The 17,969-nt window shown below is 41.4% G+C and overlaps 1 protein-coding gene across 3 annotated transcripts in view; it reads right to left on the bottom strand.

Annotated features, from left to right (window-relative positions):
* Ptpn12 (protein tyrosine phosphatase non-receptor type 12) overlaps window positions 1-17,969 on the bottom strand; it is a 71,464-nt gene that overhangs the window by 1,402 nt on the left and 52,093 nt on the right. For all 3 annotated transcript variants that reach the window (XM_028778122.1, XM_028778120.1, XM_028778123.1), the window contains 8 exons: window positions 16,269-16,346; window positions 16,075-16,170; window positions 15,043-15,128; window positions 9,959-10,935; window positions 5,763-5,831; window positions 5,281-5,348; window positions 3,935-3,965; window positions 1,566-1,667 (listed from right to left, as the gene is read on the bottom strand). In XM_028778122.1, the coding sequence (XP_028633955.1) occupies window positions 1,566-1,667; window positions 3,935-3,965; window positions 5,281-5,348; window positions 5,763-5,831; window positions 9,959-10,935; window positions 15,043-15,128; window positions 16,075-16,170; window positions 16,269-16,346 (1,507 nt within the window). The remainder of the gene's footprint in view (window positions 1-1,565; window positions 1,668-3,934; window positions 3,966-5,280; window positions 5,349-5,762; window positions 5,832-9,958; window positions 10,936-15,042; window positions 15,129-16,074; window positions 16,171-16,268; window positions 16,347-17,969) is intronic.

Below are 17,969 nucleotides of genomic sequence, written 5' to 3'. Positions count from 1 at the left end.
ACACACACACACACACACACACACACACACACACACACACACACACACTCCTTAATAACAACTATATGAAGATGACAGAGGTTCTTAAAGAGGAAAGTAATAGATCCCTCAAAGAAAGCCAGAAAAACACAAACAAAAATTGAACAAAAAGAAAGCCAAGAGGGGAAAAACAAACAAACAAACAAACAAACAAACAGATGAATAAAACTAATAAAACAGTTCAAGACCTGAAAATGGAAACAGAAGCAATAAAGAAAACACAAAGTGATGGAATTCTGGAGATGGAAATTTAGGAATGTGAGAGGCACGTTTCATCAACAGATGGAAGAGAGCTTCAGGCAGTGAAGATAGCATAGAAGCCATAGATACGTCAGTCAGAGAAAACCTTGTATCTAAAAAATCCCTAACACAAAACACATGAAATACTGGACACTATGAAAAGACCAAACCAAGAATAATAGGAATAGAGGAAAGAGGAGATTCTAAGATCAAAGGCCCTGAAAAAATTTCAACAAAATCATAGAATAAAGCTTTCCTAACTAGAGAAGAATATGCCTATAATTGTATAAGCATTCAGAACACCAAATAGATTGGACCAGAAGAGAAAGTCCCCTCACCAATAACGAACAAAACACTAAACATACAGAACAAAGAAAGGTTATTAAAAGCTGCAGGGAAGCCAGGTAGTTAATCCCATCCACACCTTAAATCCCAGCACCTGGATGCAGAGGCAGACCGATCTCTTGAGTTCAAGGCCAGCCTAGTTTACAGAACAAGTTCCAGGACAGCCACGCTACACAGAGAAACCTTGTCTCGGGGGTAAAAGGCTGCAAGAGAAAAAGACCACGTAGCATATAAAGGCAGATCTTGTAGAATGATATCTGACTTCTCAATGGAGACTCTGAAAGTCAGAAGGGCCTGAACACATATCTTAGAGGCTCTAAGAGACTGCAGATGCCAGCCTAGACTACTCTACCAACTTTCAATCACCATAGAAGGAGAAAATGAGACATTTAATGATCAAATTTAAATAGTATCTATCTATAAAGCCAGTCCTACAGAAGGTGTTAGAAGGAAAACTGAACCCAAGGAACTTAACTACACCCATGAAAACATAGGAAAGTAACCTCAGACCAGCAAACCCAAAAGGAACATCCACCACCACCACAACCAGAATAATAGGAATTAACAATCATCGGCCATCAGTATCTCTCAATACCAATGGTCTTAGTTCCTCAATAAAAAGACACAGACTAACAGAATGTATGTATGTATGTATGTATGTATGTATGTATGTATGTATGTATGTGAGTGAAAATAGGATCCATCCTTCTGCTGCACATAAGAAACACACCCTAATATCAAACATAGACATTACCTCAGAGTAAAGGGTTAGGAAAAGACATTCCAGACAAAGGGACCCAAGAAGCAAGCTTGTACAGCCATTCTAATATCTAACAAAATATATTTTCAACCAAAATTAATCCAAAGGGATGGGAAAGGATAAATATAAGCATTGAAAGAGAGCCACTAAGCCTGGCTTTTAGAATTATGAAGTAAATTACCAATATCTGTGACTTCTGTTAGACTTTCTGTTATTTGATCTTTCTTGTCACTGAAAGTAGGTGGGCAGTCTGTACAAGTCTCTGAGTGGATACCTCCTGCATCTAAAATAAAAAAGTCCTTATTAGTCACCATCGTTTAAGGCAGCATCACATTCACAATACTTTGCTGGTGGAAGGGTATAGAATAAAACAGCAAGTTTCACCTTATGCCCGTCATTTCTAGAGACTCCATGATAAATACAAGAAGAGGGGTGATGACGAACTGTGGGGTGTGTGTGTATATAGCTGATGTGTGTTGGTGGTGGTGTTGAGACAGTCTCATTACATAGCTCAGACTGGTCTAAAGGGTTCCTGTTCCAGCCTCCTGAGTGCTAGAATCAGAAGCATGAACTACAGCCCAGCTTCAAGCCAGGCTGTTCACAAGTCTGTAATGGGAAGGTTCTTGTGGACTTACCTCATCTCATCAAGCCTGAACATGGCATGTTATGTATTCTTAAAGTAGTTAGAGTCAAACTTGGTTTCTAACTGCTGGACAGTTTCCTACTCCCCATGCCAATACTAATTCTTTTGAAGTCTTCTTGTTTAAATTGTAGTTAATTTACTAATTTAAAGATAATTTAAAAAAAATAAGATTAATTCTTCTACAACTTCCTTCCCTCTTTTCTCCCTTCTTCATTCCTTTCTTTGAGAGGGAAGTAAACCAGGCTGGCCTGACTCAGAGACTCATCTGCCTGTGCCTCCAGAGTGTTCAGAGTGCAGGCAAGCAGTACACCCAGCCTCCCTCATAGTTTCTGTCATTCTCCTTCAACTTCTGTGAAAAACCTTTCTGGAAACCCAGACAAGTCTATAGGTGTTCCCTGACCGTACCATACTTATACACTAGAGAAAAGCCAGCGAACCTTAGGTCTGTTGTGTTATTCTTTGTCCATCTCCAACCCCAATTCTATTTTTCTTGTTTTCATTTGCTAAAACAGAGTCTTGCTATGTAGCCCAGGTAGGCTTCTACCTCCTGACGCCCTGGCCTGCTTCCGAAGTCTAGAAGTTCATCACCAGGCCCTACGTGGTTCCATTTTACACCATGTCCGTTTGTTACTTATGGGAATGCAGATGCCACAGCATCTGTGGAAGCCAGAGGACAACTTTCAGGGGTGGTAACTCTCCACCATGTGGATCCTAGAGATTAAACACAGGCCATCAGCCCTGGCAGAGTGCCTTTACTCTGGGAGCCATTTCACCAACCCTAAAACAATTTTCTAAATCAAGCAAACAAGTTCAGCTCAAAGGTACACAAAGTCCTGTCAAGAGCTGGACAGGACCTGGGGGTTATAACCTTCCAGTTGCTGGCCTAGTAAGAGACATGCACAAATCATCTTAGGGTGGTAAACTTCATAATAAGATTACAGGCAGATATGATGGGTACAGGAGAGATAATGAGAGGTGGTGAGGTCTTCAGGGCCACCTTCTAAGAAGAAAGATGATGCAGATCTAAAATCTCAATGTTAGTCAAGTGAAGGTCATCCAGAAGCAGACTGTTTTACAAGTCAAAGGGCACAGGAGATGGTGCTAACTGGAGCACAGGGAAGAAGCAGACTTTTACCAAGTCATTATATACGAAGAGCAACGGTCCTGGGAACCAGCAGTACAGTAACTGCAGTGTCAGTAACTTCATCTAGTTTATGATGGTGAAGTCCTCCCAGTGTTCCTTCGCTCCCTCCAGCTTGAGACAGTTTTGTATAGAACAGGCTGGCTTTGACTCTCTGACCCTCCTGCTCCTCCCAAGTTCTGGGACTGCAGGTATGCACCACTATGCCTGATTTATGAAGGGCTGGGAAATTAGGGCTTCATGCATGTTAGGCACTCACTGAGATATCCTCAATCAAATGTAAAATTTCTAACTTGATAGCATTAACTATTGACTTATTTTCAAATAATCACAACCCCCTCAACAGTTATGTACATACTTCCATCTTGTTAGTCAATCTGGAGCGTTTACTCAAACAGAAATGAACTTCTAAGTAATTGTTGTTAATTTTGGTGCTAGAGAGTAAACCTAGACTTTAGATCTGTTAACTATGTGCTCAATCAGAGCTATACCCATAGCTTCTAGACACTTAAATAATAAAAAATACAACAGATGTCCAAGAAGCAATACATAGACCCGTAACTTCTGATAATCAATGTTCCCATGACTTTCCAATTCAGATTAATAGTATCTATGGGTGAGTCAGCTTAGAAGAATTATGTCACAGAACTGTGTTTCCTCAAGCACTTATCCTAGAGACTGTCATATACAGGAATAACCAAAGAGCATGTGCTATGTCAGATAAATGAATCTGTAAATTCTCCAGTAAAAAGAAATAATAACTTACCATGTTTTTCATTTCCAGAGGTTATCAAGTCCTGCAAAGACATTTTATAGTTATTACAGAAAGTTCATCTTATGTGCAACAAATATAACACACTTAATCCATTATAGGAATAGATTCTAAGAAATTAAGGTGTATAAAAAATCCCTTCTTGTTATTTATTTTTTGAAACAGAATCTCACTTAGCCCAGGCTAGCTTCAAACATACTATGTAGTGAAGGGTGGGCTCAAATTCCTGACCTTCCTTCCCCTACCTCCCAAAGTGCTAGGATTATAGGCATAAACTACCATGCTTGATTTGAATCTTGATTTTCAGTATCAAAGGAAAAGAAAGCAATGGTGTATCATTATGCTTGAAATTTTGTTATGCTTTACTTAAGATTTTTCACATTTGTGTGTGTGTGTGTGTACCTTTTGTGTGTACAGAGCTGAGAGGATGACATTGGGCATCCTGCTCTACCATTCTCTGCCTTACTCCTTTGAGGCAGAGTCTCTCACTGAATCTGGATGCAGGCTGGCAGTTAGGAAGCATAAGCGTTTATCCTGTCTCTACAGCCATTACAGTGCTGGGTGCTGGGGCACACCTAGGCCCTCATGCTTGAATAGCAATTGCTCTCACCCCCTGAGCCATCTTCCGCAGCTCTTCATATCTTAATGTATACTGTAAAGGGAAACTTCTGCATAAAAACAAAACCTCCACCTAGCTAATGCATGGAGGATCACAGAGCTGCAATCTACTATATTTTATCAAATTGTGGTATTCCTGAGAACAAGTTGCCACTACGTAGTTTTCCTTGAATTTAAAATAAACCTAGGGTGGTTCTGTATGATATAGGGACAAAAATCTAGCTATAGTAGTTTACTCCCCCAAATACTGGGTCCTACTCATACCTCCAAAATGACTTAAAATATGGTCTAATTTATCAATTTTTCAACAGCAGTCTAACCAAATAACAGTTGGAAGAGATTGCCTTATGAAAAACAGAGAGTTCTTTTTAAATATATATTGTATATTTAAAAAAAAAAAGCTGTCTCTTACATTTTACATCAACTTCTAATCTGAGCAGACAGCCTGACAAGGGAGTGTATATCTATAATATACATAGTTCTTGAACTGAGGGGGAAAGGCAGAGGTCAATGGTTCAAGGGTAACCCTGGGCACAAGGCGAGTCTGACGACAGTCTGAGTATAGGAGACCTTGTCTCAAAAAATAACAAGCACCTGTAAAAACACTAATTAAGCATGGTCCAGTACAGGGAGGGATGAAGCTCGGAACTGAGGGTAACAAGCTCTAAGGGGAGGTCATGGAGAGCTAGCTCATGGACAGCGACTCCAGTCCCCAGACTCACTTCAGGTTCCCGTTGTTCAGACCACGCCTCACTTGGAAGTTCATGCCATGCACATCTTACAGGCATATCTAGGGAACAAAAAAAGAAATCTCAATATTAAAACTTTGTCTTTAATCCTTTAATTGTTTTAAAGGTCAATAAAAAAAATCCTGTAAATGTTAGAAACCGTCTTCATAAGTGAGCCCACCCACAACCCCGTTGAGTGTTAGCTGACACTCAGGAGTAAAGCAGCTGAGTCATCTGGACGGGGACGGAGCCCGCCCCTGCGAGTGCATTTAGTCACATTTGCTAGTAGTCCCCAATGACTACCACAAATGTAACCACTTAGCCACACCAGGAAGGGAAAACACCACTTAAGAATTGTCAAGTGAGTAATACAAAACTGCCAGCATCAATTAAAACTTACGTTTTGATTGTAATTACTCAGTATAATAATTGCTAGATTAAGCCTAGAAATGTAGAAGAAATATTTATTAGCTCACCTGCTAATACAAAAGACTCAGGAGTTCGCTCAGGTAAGGGAGGAGGTGACTCTTCACTAATATCAGCATCTAAATTAAACACACAAAATTCAGACAATTAAAAATTAGGAAAATACTATCTAAACAACAGTGAACTTTCTTGATGTCTTAAAAAAAAAAATCAAGACCACAAAATTCTTTTCAAACATTGTTACCACTCGATTCATGATGGAGAAGAGTTAAAGCCGTACTGAGCGGAGAAGGAACAGACTCCATTACCAGGTACAAAGCAGACATCTCCTCCATGTCATGTCTGCCTGACGACATTACTTTGATGGCACTATGAGGCTTGCTAGGTTTCCTGACGATGCTTCATGTGCAAAGCAGAAAGCTGCCGACCTGGTTAAACCCAGTGTTTCCTAAATTGCTTAAATGTCATGAATGGTGGCACATCATGTGACAGTGGCCCGTGCCAGAAAACGCAGTAAGGTTGAGTGGGTTCAGAATCCCTGGCACCCAGGCACCCACCCAAGATAGTAGGCGGCTCCCTGCTCCCTACCAGATTCCTGGTCTGGAATACGTGCCCCACTTTCCACACAGGAAACACAACCGTGATCAGAACAGAGTTCTCCATGCTACTGAGGTATCTAGAAGAGTCCTGAGGGTTAGCCAATAAGCTTCCCTTCCTGGACATTCCTTCTTGCAAAAGGTATTCAATCTCTGATTCACCCTGAGGAGTTGGCATGCACCCATTTTCTTCAGTGACCAATGAATAAACAGTTTGGAACCAAGGACTGTCTCTTCCATCAAGAACTGTCATGGGAAGCATGGAGAAAGCCTTCACCTACAGAGTCACAGCCTACATCTCCTGTAGATGGCTTCTCTGAGCTTCCAGACAGCTACTAAGCTAAGGACAATGGGCAATCAGCTAAACCAGAGCTTACCCCACTCCACCCCATTCCACCTCATCCTACTCCATCCTGGGCTCAGCCCTCAGGCCTCCTCCCTTCTCAGTTCCTCTGCGACTTCCAGTGGCATCTGGGTGTCCAGGAGTCTGAGAACCCCTGGTCCTGGCTCCTCACTGCAGGCCCATGGATGCTCCTCCATGGTTTCCAGCAGTGACTGAATACCTAGAAATCAGGGGACCCCAGTTTCGGCCTCCCACATCTTAGGCTGTTTTCCCACCCTGAGTGGTGTATCTGGTGTATCGGTGCTTCCCCAGAGCCCAGCCCACGATGGCGGACATAGGGCAAATGTAGTCTAGCATCTCAGTGTTGACATTTCCACACCCCAGCAGTGGGGCAAAAACATGGAACCACAGTGTGCTATCTATCCAGTTCACTCATGGAAAAAGTATCTACTTGAGTCATATCTCAAGCAACTAAAGTGACATTTTAAGTCACGTTATCTTTCTATTAGATATAATATAGCTACTAATATATTAATAACCATGTATTTACTACAAAGTACTGTGAACAGTATCATTTGGCTCTGTGTCAAGGATATAAACTAAAGTCATTTTAAAGGCTTTTACAGCAGTAGAAACCTATTTAGCCCCTAGAAAATATAAGAGGTAATGCATTACTTAAGTCCCATAGGGCTCTTTGAATTCCTGCTCTAGGGAGAGAAAAAACAAAAAACCAAAAAAACCAACAACCTACAACAGCTGTGCATGTGTACCTAGTCTAGGCAGGCTAGATATGGAAAACTCTCCTGAGGAACCTGGATTATTCTGTCCAGGCTTTATCCTTATTTTCTTTGAAAATGAGCAGTCTGGCAGGACATTATCTTTTTACCATATTTGAGAGCGCTAAAAACTGAAAATCAAGTCCATTTTCAACAAGCATTGAGGTTGGCCAACTGCCCGTACCCCTCTTGTGTTTGCTTAACTGGTGACATCACACCAAGTATAGCCTTCACTCCATAGTTCCAATGCAATACTTGACAGATATACCTAGAGTAGCAGAACTATTGATCCAAGAGTGGCAATGAGAAAGTAAGCCAACAAGCACCATTCCTCCTTGTCCTCTGATCACTAACTGCCACAGTAAGAAAACGCTTATCTCAAGGCAGGAAATACAACACTGGGACTAAGCTCTGCACACTGCTAAGTGTTTACCACGTTCTTTCTTGATAATCACTTGTCAAGAATTCTGTTCTCTAACTGTGGTCCTTGCTTCGCAACTGCATATGTCTCCTTGGATCTATAAATGGCCTTTCACTTCAAGCTTTCAGTAGAGCTTACTTAATCCTGAGTAGGGTTAAGCTCCAGGCTAGAGCATTTGCCCAGCATGTAAGAGACTCAAGTCTAGCTCCCAGTACCCCTCCCCCCACCCCCAAGTCTTATTCAAGGAGAGACTGCCTTGTTTTACTGAACATCACACAGTGTGTGGGGCCTACTTGGGTCAAATCTGAATAAAATTTCAGGCCTGAGAAAATAACGAAGTAAAAATTCATAGCACATGTTTGACATGTATAGACCATGGGTACATGGAAAGGAAGAGAAAAAAAAAAAGGAAAAAAGGAACTAATGAAAGAATTCATAGTGAAAAATTTTGTCAGGCAATAACTTATACAAAATACTATTTTTGTTATCAATACAAAATTATTGGGTTAATTCACCAACACATTTTAATACAAAATTTCCTAATATTCTTGTGTCAATTGTTTTACAAAGCAAGCAACAAATTAAGTAATAATTAATTTTAAAATAAACAGTACATGATAAAATCTACAAGGTAAGTAATTAGGAACAATTAAAAATATGTCTTCTTGTTTATTTATTTATTTATTTTTATTTTATGCACATAAGTGTTTTGCCTGGCTGTATATCTGGGAGAGTGAACCAGGGTCCTCTGGAAGAGGCCCAGTGCTCTTGATAATTGAGCCATCACTCTATCCCTGAAAAATAACTACTGGGACAGTCAATGGTAGTGCATTCCTAGATATATCGGAGCACAAAGGGTTGAGCCAGAAAGATGAAGTTGAGGCCCTTGTCTTAAAAACAAAGCAAGACAGAAGGCGTCATGAAGATTTCAAGAACCAATACTCTAGAGCAGACATGGTGAGAATCTCAGTGCAAAGGAGTCAGGAGGACCCTGAGTTCCAGGCCAGTCTGATGATATAAGGAAACCCTGTCTCAAATATCTTACAGCGTGAGTGAGTACATACATAGTACACAGCAAACTGGTTAACGAGGAATCATTAAGGGAACAGACTTGGCAGCAGGGCACATTCACAGCCTGCACAGCTCTGAATGACTAAAACTGCCTCTAGATAGCTGAGTAGCTTCTAGTACCTTTATGGGTTAACTTGCCATAAAGGTAAGTTACTTTATTTGTAAGCATTTATGAAAAGAGCTCTTTAAAAAAAAGGTTATTCTGTAGTCCATGATAGGAAAATAGGACTATTAAGCATTTACAAGAAGCACAGGGGAAATTAAATGGCTAAACAAGGGTTCTATAGTATTTGTATCACTAATTCCATGGATACAATGATCAAATTATGGTAAGAATAAACATAAACTCTAATTAAAATGTAAGAACAGGGGCTGGCCCTGATTTTTTTTGTGGGACCCTTTTCCTCCTACTCAGTTGGCCTGTCCACCTTGAGGTGATGGTATGCGCCTGGTCTAGTGTAGCTTGTAGGTTGATATCCCTGGGAGGCTTGCTCTTTTGGTAGAGAGGGCACAGATCTGGGGGAGAGAGGAGAGGCGGGGGAGGGAAGACAGGAGAGAGAGGAAACTGTGACTGAGATGTAGTTAGTATAAGAGTAGAATGAAAACATATTAATGTAAATGCAGAGATATTAAATAAAGTTATATACGTCTATAAAACAATCCTGCTAATGATAGGCATTTACACTAGTGGGAGAGAAGAAAAGACTCTGAATTAGAGTATTTTTTTAAAAAATGCTATCTGGCCGGGTATTGTGGTGCATGTGTTTAATCCCAGCACTGAGGAGGCAAACGCAGGTGGATCTTTGGGATTTCAAGGCCAGCCAAGTCTAACACCAAGTTCTAGGACAACCAGGGACAGAGAGACCTTGTCTCCAAGAAACAAAAACTAAACCACAAATAAACAAAAAGTTATTCAAATAACAACTAAATTTTGTTGCAGGTTCAACTGTGGAGTGGAGTAACAATGAAATGACAGAGCTAAATGCTTACAACAGAGATGGGCAGACAATAAAGAGTTAAGTGTCAGACACCGAATTACCTTTCTCAGCACCTGAATGCGGCGTTCCTGCTACTTCCTGTCTGGCAATGGACATTGGCAATACTCTCCTAGTGCAAGCACTCTCAGCACTACTGGCAGGAGACACTGTGGCACTTGCTGTTGAAATGCTAGTTTTGTTCCTAGTCACAGCACCGTTGTCAGAGTTTCCTTCGTCTGAGTCTGAGTCGTCAGAGTGAAGAGGGTTGGTAAAGCTGAGAGGCCCTCTCAACAGAGGGGAGCTGCTGTGGTGCTCTGTAAAGTTGTGGGCGTCCTCTTCTGCTGTAGAGTTTGGTGTGGAACTCACAGTTTTTAGGGTCTGAGAATGATTATCTGGGGATTTGCCTTCGGGTGAGTCAGATACAGGCGTGGCATTTTCAGGTCCATGGACTGGCCATGTTATGTGTCCTTTCTTATCAAGGGGCAGGCAGTCTGGCCGTGGAGGTGTGTGTGAGTTCTTCTGGGACTCTTCTGAAGAATCAGGAGCTTTGTCTGAATGTGGCGAACTGCAGTCCGCACAAGAATTCTGAGACACATCATCAACTTTTAGGTCACCTGAACTTAAGTCCTGTGGCTTAGAGGTTTTGTTAACTATAGAAGATGAAGCAGATTTAATTTTAATTGCATGTCCCCTATTCAAGAGTGTGTTTCCATCAAAACTTTTGGGTCCTTCTTGGAGAGGGACTTTCTTAATCTCGAAACTTAAATTTCGCTCTACCTTTTTATCTATGTGCTCAATAGCTGATTCACTTTTCCCCACTAGGTCCGATGATCTATCATAGTTTCTGTTGAGGTCTGCCGGGTGTTGCTCTGGTGAAGCCATGTGCAGCACTGGCTTTGGGTGGTACCTGTCACTGTCCTGCCACACAGTGGTAACGGTTGGGAAGGCTGAAGGCGGCGACGGTGTCAGGATGGGTGGCACTGGGTGAGGTTCTGGTGGCTGGAGTATTTCTTCCTTGGCATCCCCTTCTACAAGGCAACTGAGGACAACAAATAGGGTGTTAACAATGTTTAACATTTAGAAGTAAGCTGACTGAACACAATACAGTTATTATGTTCTAATTTGTTAGCTAAGAAAATCCAGTATTTATCAAGGTAACACAGATGTACTGTTTTAAAGTCCTATAACATTAATGAGAAACAGCAGCCCCTGTTGGCGTCAGAAGGGAGCGTCTGAATCCAGTGATGACGTCACTCACAGGTGACAGGGACCCGTGCATTTGTTGCTATGGCAATTACTATACATTCCCAGCATCCACCTGGTTCACCTCCCACCATTACATGCGAGCGGTTATCTCAGCCCACATAATAGGCAGACCCTCCTGAGTTTCGCTTTCTTTCCCCCTTTGCCTTTGTCACCACCTTTTGCCCTATTCCCTCACAATAAACTTCTCCCCTAGAACTGTACTGGCCTGGTGTTATCTGTCCAGATGAGCCACATTCTAACACAACAGTCCCACCTTCTAGTCTATTAACCAGAGGCACCTACTCTGAAATTCTTTTCACAGGGCTGGGTGTGAAGGCCTTTAATCCCAGCACTTGTGAAGCTATTGTAGTCTACAAATCAACTTTCATGATAGAGGCAGGACTACTTATTGGAAAAAATGTTTTAAAATGTCGATACTGCTGTTATCTCTTGATCTTTTGTTCTTTTTTTTTTTTTTGGTTTTTCAAGACAGGGTTTCTCTGTGTAGCCCTGGCTGTCCTGGAACTCACTCTGTAGACCAGGCTGGCCTTGAACTCAGAAATTCTCCTGCCTCTGCCTCCCAAGTGCTGGGATCAAAGGCGTGCGCCACCACTGCCAGGCCGATCTTTTGTTCTAAACACTAAACTTCCTACTTTGGAATTATCTCTTATTTTACCTTTTCGATAGTCTTACAGGTTTTTTTTGGCTCAACCTACAACCATCAGTATTATTTACATTTACAACACCATAGTTTTTTTTTTTTGTGTTTTTTGGTTTTTTTGTTTTGTTTTTTAAAATAACTTCTCGTAATCCTGTTAGTCTTTGAGTTTTACAGGGTTTCTCTGTGTAGCCCCAGCTGTCCTGGAACTCACTCTGAAAACAAGGCTGGCCTCAAATTCAGAGATCCACCTGCCTCAGCTACCCATATGGCGGGATTAAAGAACAAATACACAAAAAAGCCAAAAATACACATTCTTAACTGCATCTACTTATCAGTGGGCTATTCAAATCCCTGAGTTGTTATGTATGTAAGGGTGTGTGTGTCTGTGTGTGTGTCTCTGTGTGTGTGTGTGTGTGTGTGGCTGTCTAGTTATGCTCATGTGAAGGTCAAACTCAGGATCTTCTATCATGCTCTACTCTTTCTTTAGAGACAGGCTCTCACTGAACCTGGAACTGCCCTTTTTGGCTAGACTGGATGGAAACTGAGCTCCCGGGATTTGCCTGTTTCTATCTCTCTCTCCTCCTAATGGTTCCCCATGCTTGTGTGGCAAGCTCTTTAAACAATAAGTCATCTCCCCGTCCAGCCCGGTATTTGTTTTTGTAACTAGTGGAAATAGACTGTTATATTTATCTAATTGAATGGTCTTGTGAAGACCAGGATGTAGTTGAGGATGGCCTTGATCAAAGCTTTACTCATTATCTGTGTGTGCAATGTGGATGTGCGGCTACGTGTGGACCACTGTGGCAGGAGGAAGACAGATTCAGGAGCTAAGTCTTACTTCCCACCCAGCTTTGAACTCAGGTCATCAGAATCCCTTGATACTGATGACTTACTGCTGAACCATCTGACAGGCCTGGCCTTGAACTTCTGATCTTTCTGCCTTTACCCTCCAAGAGCCAAGGCACACGCCTGGTCTGAAACACTAATTTTAAATGGGCTGGTCCTCTCATCATCTCCCTCCAATTTCTCTTTGATATTTTTGGCTTTTAATGAATCCAGATGCACTTTACATACTGTCAGTTTTAAAAACATGTATGTTGGTGTTTTGAAAACTGTGGCAAATAAAAACAGTATCATAAATATTGTCAGGCAGAGGTGGGAGAGGAGATCCTTGGTCCCGGGAAGGCTGGATGACTCAGTGTGGGGGAATTCGAGGGTGGGGAGGTGGGAGTGGGTGGGTTGGTGGGGGCACATCCTCATAGAAGTAGGAGGAGGGGGGATGGGATAAGGGTTTCTGGGTGGTGGAAATAGGGAAAGAGGATAACATCTGAAATGTAAAAAAATACCCAATAAAACATTAATTATAACCAAAGTAATAAACCTTTATTTAAAATTCTATTTTCTTTTTAATTTAATTTTTTTTTTTATTTTATGCACATGAGTACATCACCATTGCTCTCTTCAGAAACACCAGAAGAGGGCACCAGAACCTATTACAGATGGTTGTGAGCTACCATGTGGTTGCTAGGAATTGAACTCAGGACCTCTGAAAGAGTGGTTGGTGTTCTTAACCGCTGAGCCATCTTTCCAGCCCTTTTTTTTAATTTTATTATTTTTTTTTATTTTATGCATATGAGTATACCACCATTGCTCTCTTCAAAAATTCTATTTTCTACTGTCTACTACTCTATAAATAAATCGCTTTAACACAACTTACTTTGAATTTAATATAGTTGTCTTTTAAAAAGTTAAAAACCTGAGGCTGGTGAGATGTCTCAGCATTTAAAAATACTGCTGCTTCGGGGTCCCCAATGGAGCAGTTAGGAGAAGGACTTAAGGAGCTGAAGGGGTTAGCAACCCCATAGGAAGAGCAACAATATCAACCAACCAGATACGCCAGAGCTGCCAGGGACTAAACCACCAACCAAGGAGTACACATGGAGGGACCCATGGCTCCAGTCGCATAAGTAGCAGGGGATGGCGGCCTTGTCCGGCATCAATGGGAGGAGAGGCCCTTGATCCTGTGAAGGCTCCATGCCCCAGTGTAGGGGAATGGGAGGGCAGTGAGGTGGGAGTGGGTGGGTGGGACAGGAAGCACCCTCACAGAAGTAGGGGGAGGGGGGATGAGATGGGGGTTTTAAGGGGGAAACTGGGAAAGGGGATAACATTTGAAATATAAATAAAAAAATAATAAAAAGTTAAAAATAAAAATACTGTTGCTTTTCTAGCGAACCAGGGGGTTTGATTCCCAGCACCCACAACTGCTTACAATGATCCATTTCTCCAGTTCTAAGGGATCTAATGCCACCTTCCTCTTATATACAGACACAGAGATTTATCTGGATACATATACATACATGCAGATAAAGTACACATAAAGTCAAATGAATGCATCTAAAAAAAAAAAAATAATGAAAAACCCCACCATGTAGCCCAAGCTATCATTTGCAGCAGTGCCCAGATCTGCCTCAGTTTCTTCAGTGCTGATTTGACATCCAGCATCATCTTATTCTGTCCTTGCTTTTTCCAAGGCCCTAAGTGAATTTTCCCATACACCCTATGCTGTTTATGAGTTCCCCTAATTAGACAACTCTAAACACTCTGACAAGAACCACCTTACTTGAATCTCAATGTCTTGAATGCTCTGTGTTTTGCTCATAGGTTTGAGAGTCCAGTTTAGCACGCTGTTGGGAGCACACATTCATGCTATGGTAGCACTTCCGTGGGGTTGGGCATGCAGCCTGGTCTGAGAATGCTTGTCTCACAGCAGGAAGCACTGTCAAACCAAACTCTAGGCAAACAAAATAAAATCCTTTCTCCTTTAAGCCTCTACGACACTGTTTTCCAGTCTTGCTTCTTTCCTTTGTGCTATACCCAGAATAACAAGCTTTCAGTAAACCTTGGTCAGGACAGTATCTGGGCAGCGTCTTGAAACATGAACTGTTCTCTGACTTCCTGGTTCTAGAGAGTCCTCCTACCTAAGAGAAACCATTTTAAGGGAAGCTAAGGAAATATTTCCTATTCTAACACCAAAATATGTATTTCAGTATAATGTACTACTGACATTTTATATAAAATCAAACAAAAACTTTAGTTTACCAGTAACAAATAATTGGAAATGTTCTACATCTTAAAAAAAATAACCAGTTATAAAACTAAGAAATAATCAGAATTTGTCGTTTCAGTTAGATCAGTAGAGTAACAGTCCTCTTAGAGAAAATTTTCTAAGGCGAACAATACCTTCGAGTCCTTGGTGGCTTTGGAGGGGGAGAATCTTGTTTTTCACTATCAATGGAACTGATCATATTTCCAGTGGTAACTTCATTCTGCCAAGGGGGAAAATTTTTCACTAAAATTACAGGAAAAATAATTTTCCTTGATTGACACATGAGAGAACTAAACCCACAAAGTTGTCCTATGACCTCCACTGGGATATGTATCCCCACCCCACACCATGATGTGTACACACAAACACACACCCCTTCATAATACATTAAAAATCTGCAGATCCAGTAAGATCATTTAAGACTAATATGGCAATGAGTTTTAACATGACAAAAAGGGACTTACTGGTGACCCTATGACTCTGTCCTTAAAGAGCATGTAATACATCAGGCATCATGGCAGCATGTAATACATCAGGCATCATGGCATGTTACATCCCAGTATATAACTCAAGGAAGCTGAGGTGAGAGACCCTCCAACAACCTGGGCTACACAGCAAGACTGTCTCACAATACAAGCAAGCAATAGAGCATATGCAAAAACCTGCAAAATGTCATACTGCCATGTCAAAATAAATTTCAGGTAGGCTCAACTCATAGTGATTTAGTTGGGGGTGAAAGCAGAAAGAATAATGCAGTTAAGTTTATACTTGAAATAATGAATGTAGACTGTGACATAACATCTTTTTAAACTTTACTTATTCAGTTTGTTTTGGGTCACTAAATCTGTACCATAACAGATAAGTGAGTTAGTAGGACCTAGGTCAGATAACAGTTAACCAGGCAGTGGCTGCGTTCGCCTCTAATCCCAGCACTGGGGAGGCAGAGACAGGGGATCTCTGAATTCAAGGACAGCCTTGTCTAGAGTTAAGTTCCAGGATAGTCAAGGCTACACAGAGAAACCCTGTCTTGAACCCCACGCCCCCACAAAACCCCCAAACCAAAACTCCTGTTGTGGACCTTCTCACCTAGCTACAGCACAAGACCCCAAGTGCTAAAGCTTGGTATACAGTCAGTCTGCCAAGGCTAGTGAGCCAAGAATACTCACACCATCAACGACCTTCTGTGCTCCATGAACTTCATACAGTTGTAGCTGCTTTTCAAACAGCTGGGCAATAGCTCTATGAACAAGTTCATACTGCTCCTGTTATACAGAGAAATGATAAAGAGGACACACTGAAGAACATCTAAAAAGGAACATTTATGAAAATATAACTTATAAAGAGAAAAAATCAACTATACCTTTGTTTGTACTGCAGAGTGTCTTTGTGTTCTCATTTCTTGTATTAAGTTAAATACATTAAATTCCTCTGGAATTTTCTAAAACAAAGAATATAATGTATGTAATTGTGGACGATGTCAGAAAATAGTAAAATACTCCCCAAGTTTTCACCTTAGTTAGACACATGCTGGATAACTACAAATATTTACTGAGCTCTAGCTATCAGACGAAGACAGTGCTTCGGACAGTGCTAATCCATCCTCAGCCGTCACACCACAGAGCGTGACTACAACATACAGGAAACACAGCGACCACCACAAACTGATAGATGGGGGAAAACGCTACAGTTATGAAGGGGTGGGGAAGGTGGCTCAAGTCAGGGAAGTGCTAATGTATATAAGTATGAGGGCCTGGCTGCAGGGCCTCAGAACTGAGTGGTGGGCGGGGCCCGCAACCCCAGTGCTGGGGAGCAGCCGTCCTCGCTACACTCTAGTTTACCAAAACACATTAACTCAAAAGATATGGTGGCAAATGAGCCAGGAAGACAGCTGAAGTCAACCTCTGAGCACCACTTGCTGTCGTGTGTACCTGTGCACACATGAACACATACACAGACCACACAGACATGCACATGAGCACACAAGTGTGAATGTCATGCTGTCACAATAAAGGAAATATGTACAATCATGGGAAACTGATCATTTGAAGAATTAAGACGTTTAATATGGATAAAACCTAAGATAGAGTTACTTGAAGTCAGATATAAATATAATAAAAAATTTGACTTTACTCTCTGGACCACTGTGTCCTTGGCCATGGCCTGCAAGACACAAATGAAAGAACTAAGATCCCTAGGCTTCGTCTCCAGGTGCCGACTGTAAAGCCTCCTGGACAATTCATACATTCCACACTGAGACTACAATCTTGAGGTACATTTGTACCCTCCCAACTTCTACTCCAGGAAAGATGGCGGTCTGAACCAGGAGGAAGTGAGTAAGATTTGGTTGTCTGATAGAAACATTCTGGACCAACAAGGAAGACTGATGACAAAAGAATAATTTTAAGCTTTATAGCTATAGTCTCTAGAGACATTAAAGCTCTTTTATACCCAGTTCCAGCTAAGGCCTAATTATATTTATGTTTAGACAAATTCAATCAAGTGGGGATTATAATTGAAATATATAACTTCAGAGATGTTTCAAACAAATACTTAAATATTCTGAAATTTTCCTAGAAACTTTGTTTGCTGGTATTTAAATATATCTTCCTTTTCTAGTTTTAATTTCTGAGTTTAAAAGTATTTATGTTGCGAGGTGGTGGCACATGCCTCTAGAACATGGGAGGTAAAGGCAGCTGAATCTCTGTGAGTTCAAGGCCAGCCTGGTCTACAAAGTCAAAACACAGTGAAACCCTGTCTAAACACTACCCCTTCCCAAATATATTTATGTACACCAGATGCCCGCCCGGTGCCTGCAGAGGTCAGAAGGCCTTAGATATCCTGAAACTGAAGTAATGTGACACGGTATGGGCACTGGAACTGAACTCTGGTCCCAGGCAAGAGCAGGAAGTACTCTTTACTGCTAGGCCATTGATCTAGTCCCATAATGTTTACTTTTCTGTTAAAAATGAGATCCAGGCACAGTGGCACACTCCTTTAATCCAAGAACTTGTGAGACAAGAACATCCTGTGCTCGCTCACGCGCGTTCTCTCTCTCTCTCTC

The sequence above is a fragment of the Grammomys surdaster genome, unplaced genomic scaffold, assembly GCF_004785775.1.
Source record: "Grammomys surdaster isolate TR1022 unplaced genomic scaffold, NIH_TR_1.0 325, whole genome shotgun sequence".
Taxonomy (NCBI): domain Eukaryota; kingdom Metazoa; phylum Chordata; class Mammalia; order Rodentia; family Muridae; genus Grammomys; species Grammomys surdaster.
This window is presented reverse-complemented; position numbering and strand designations above follow the sequence as displayed.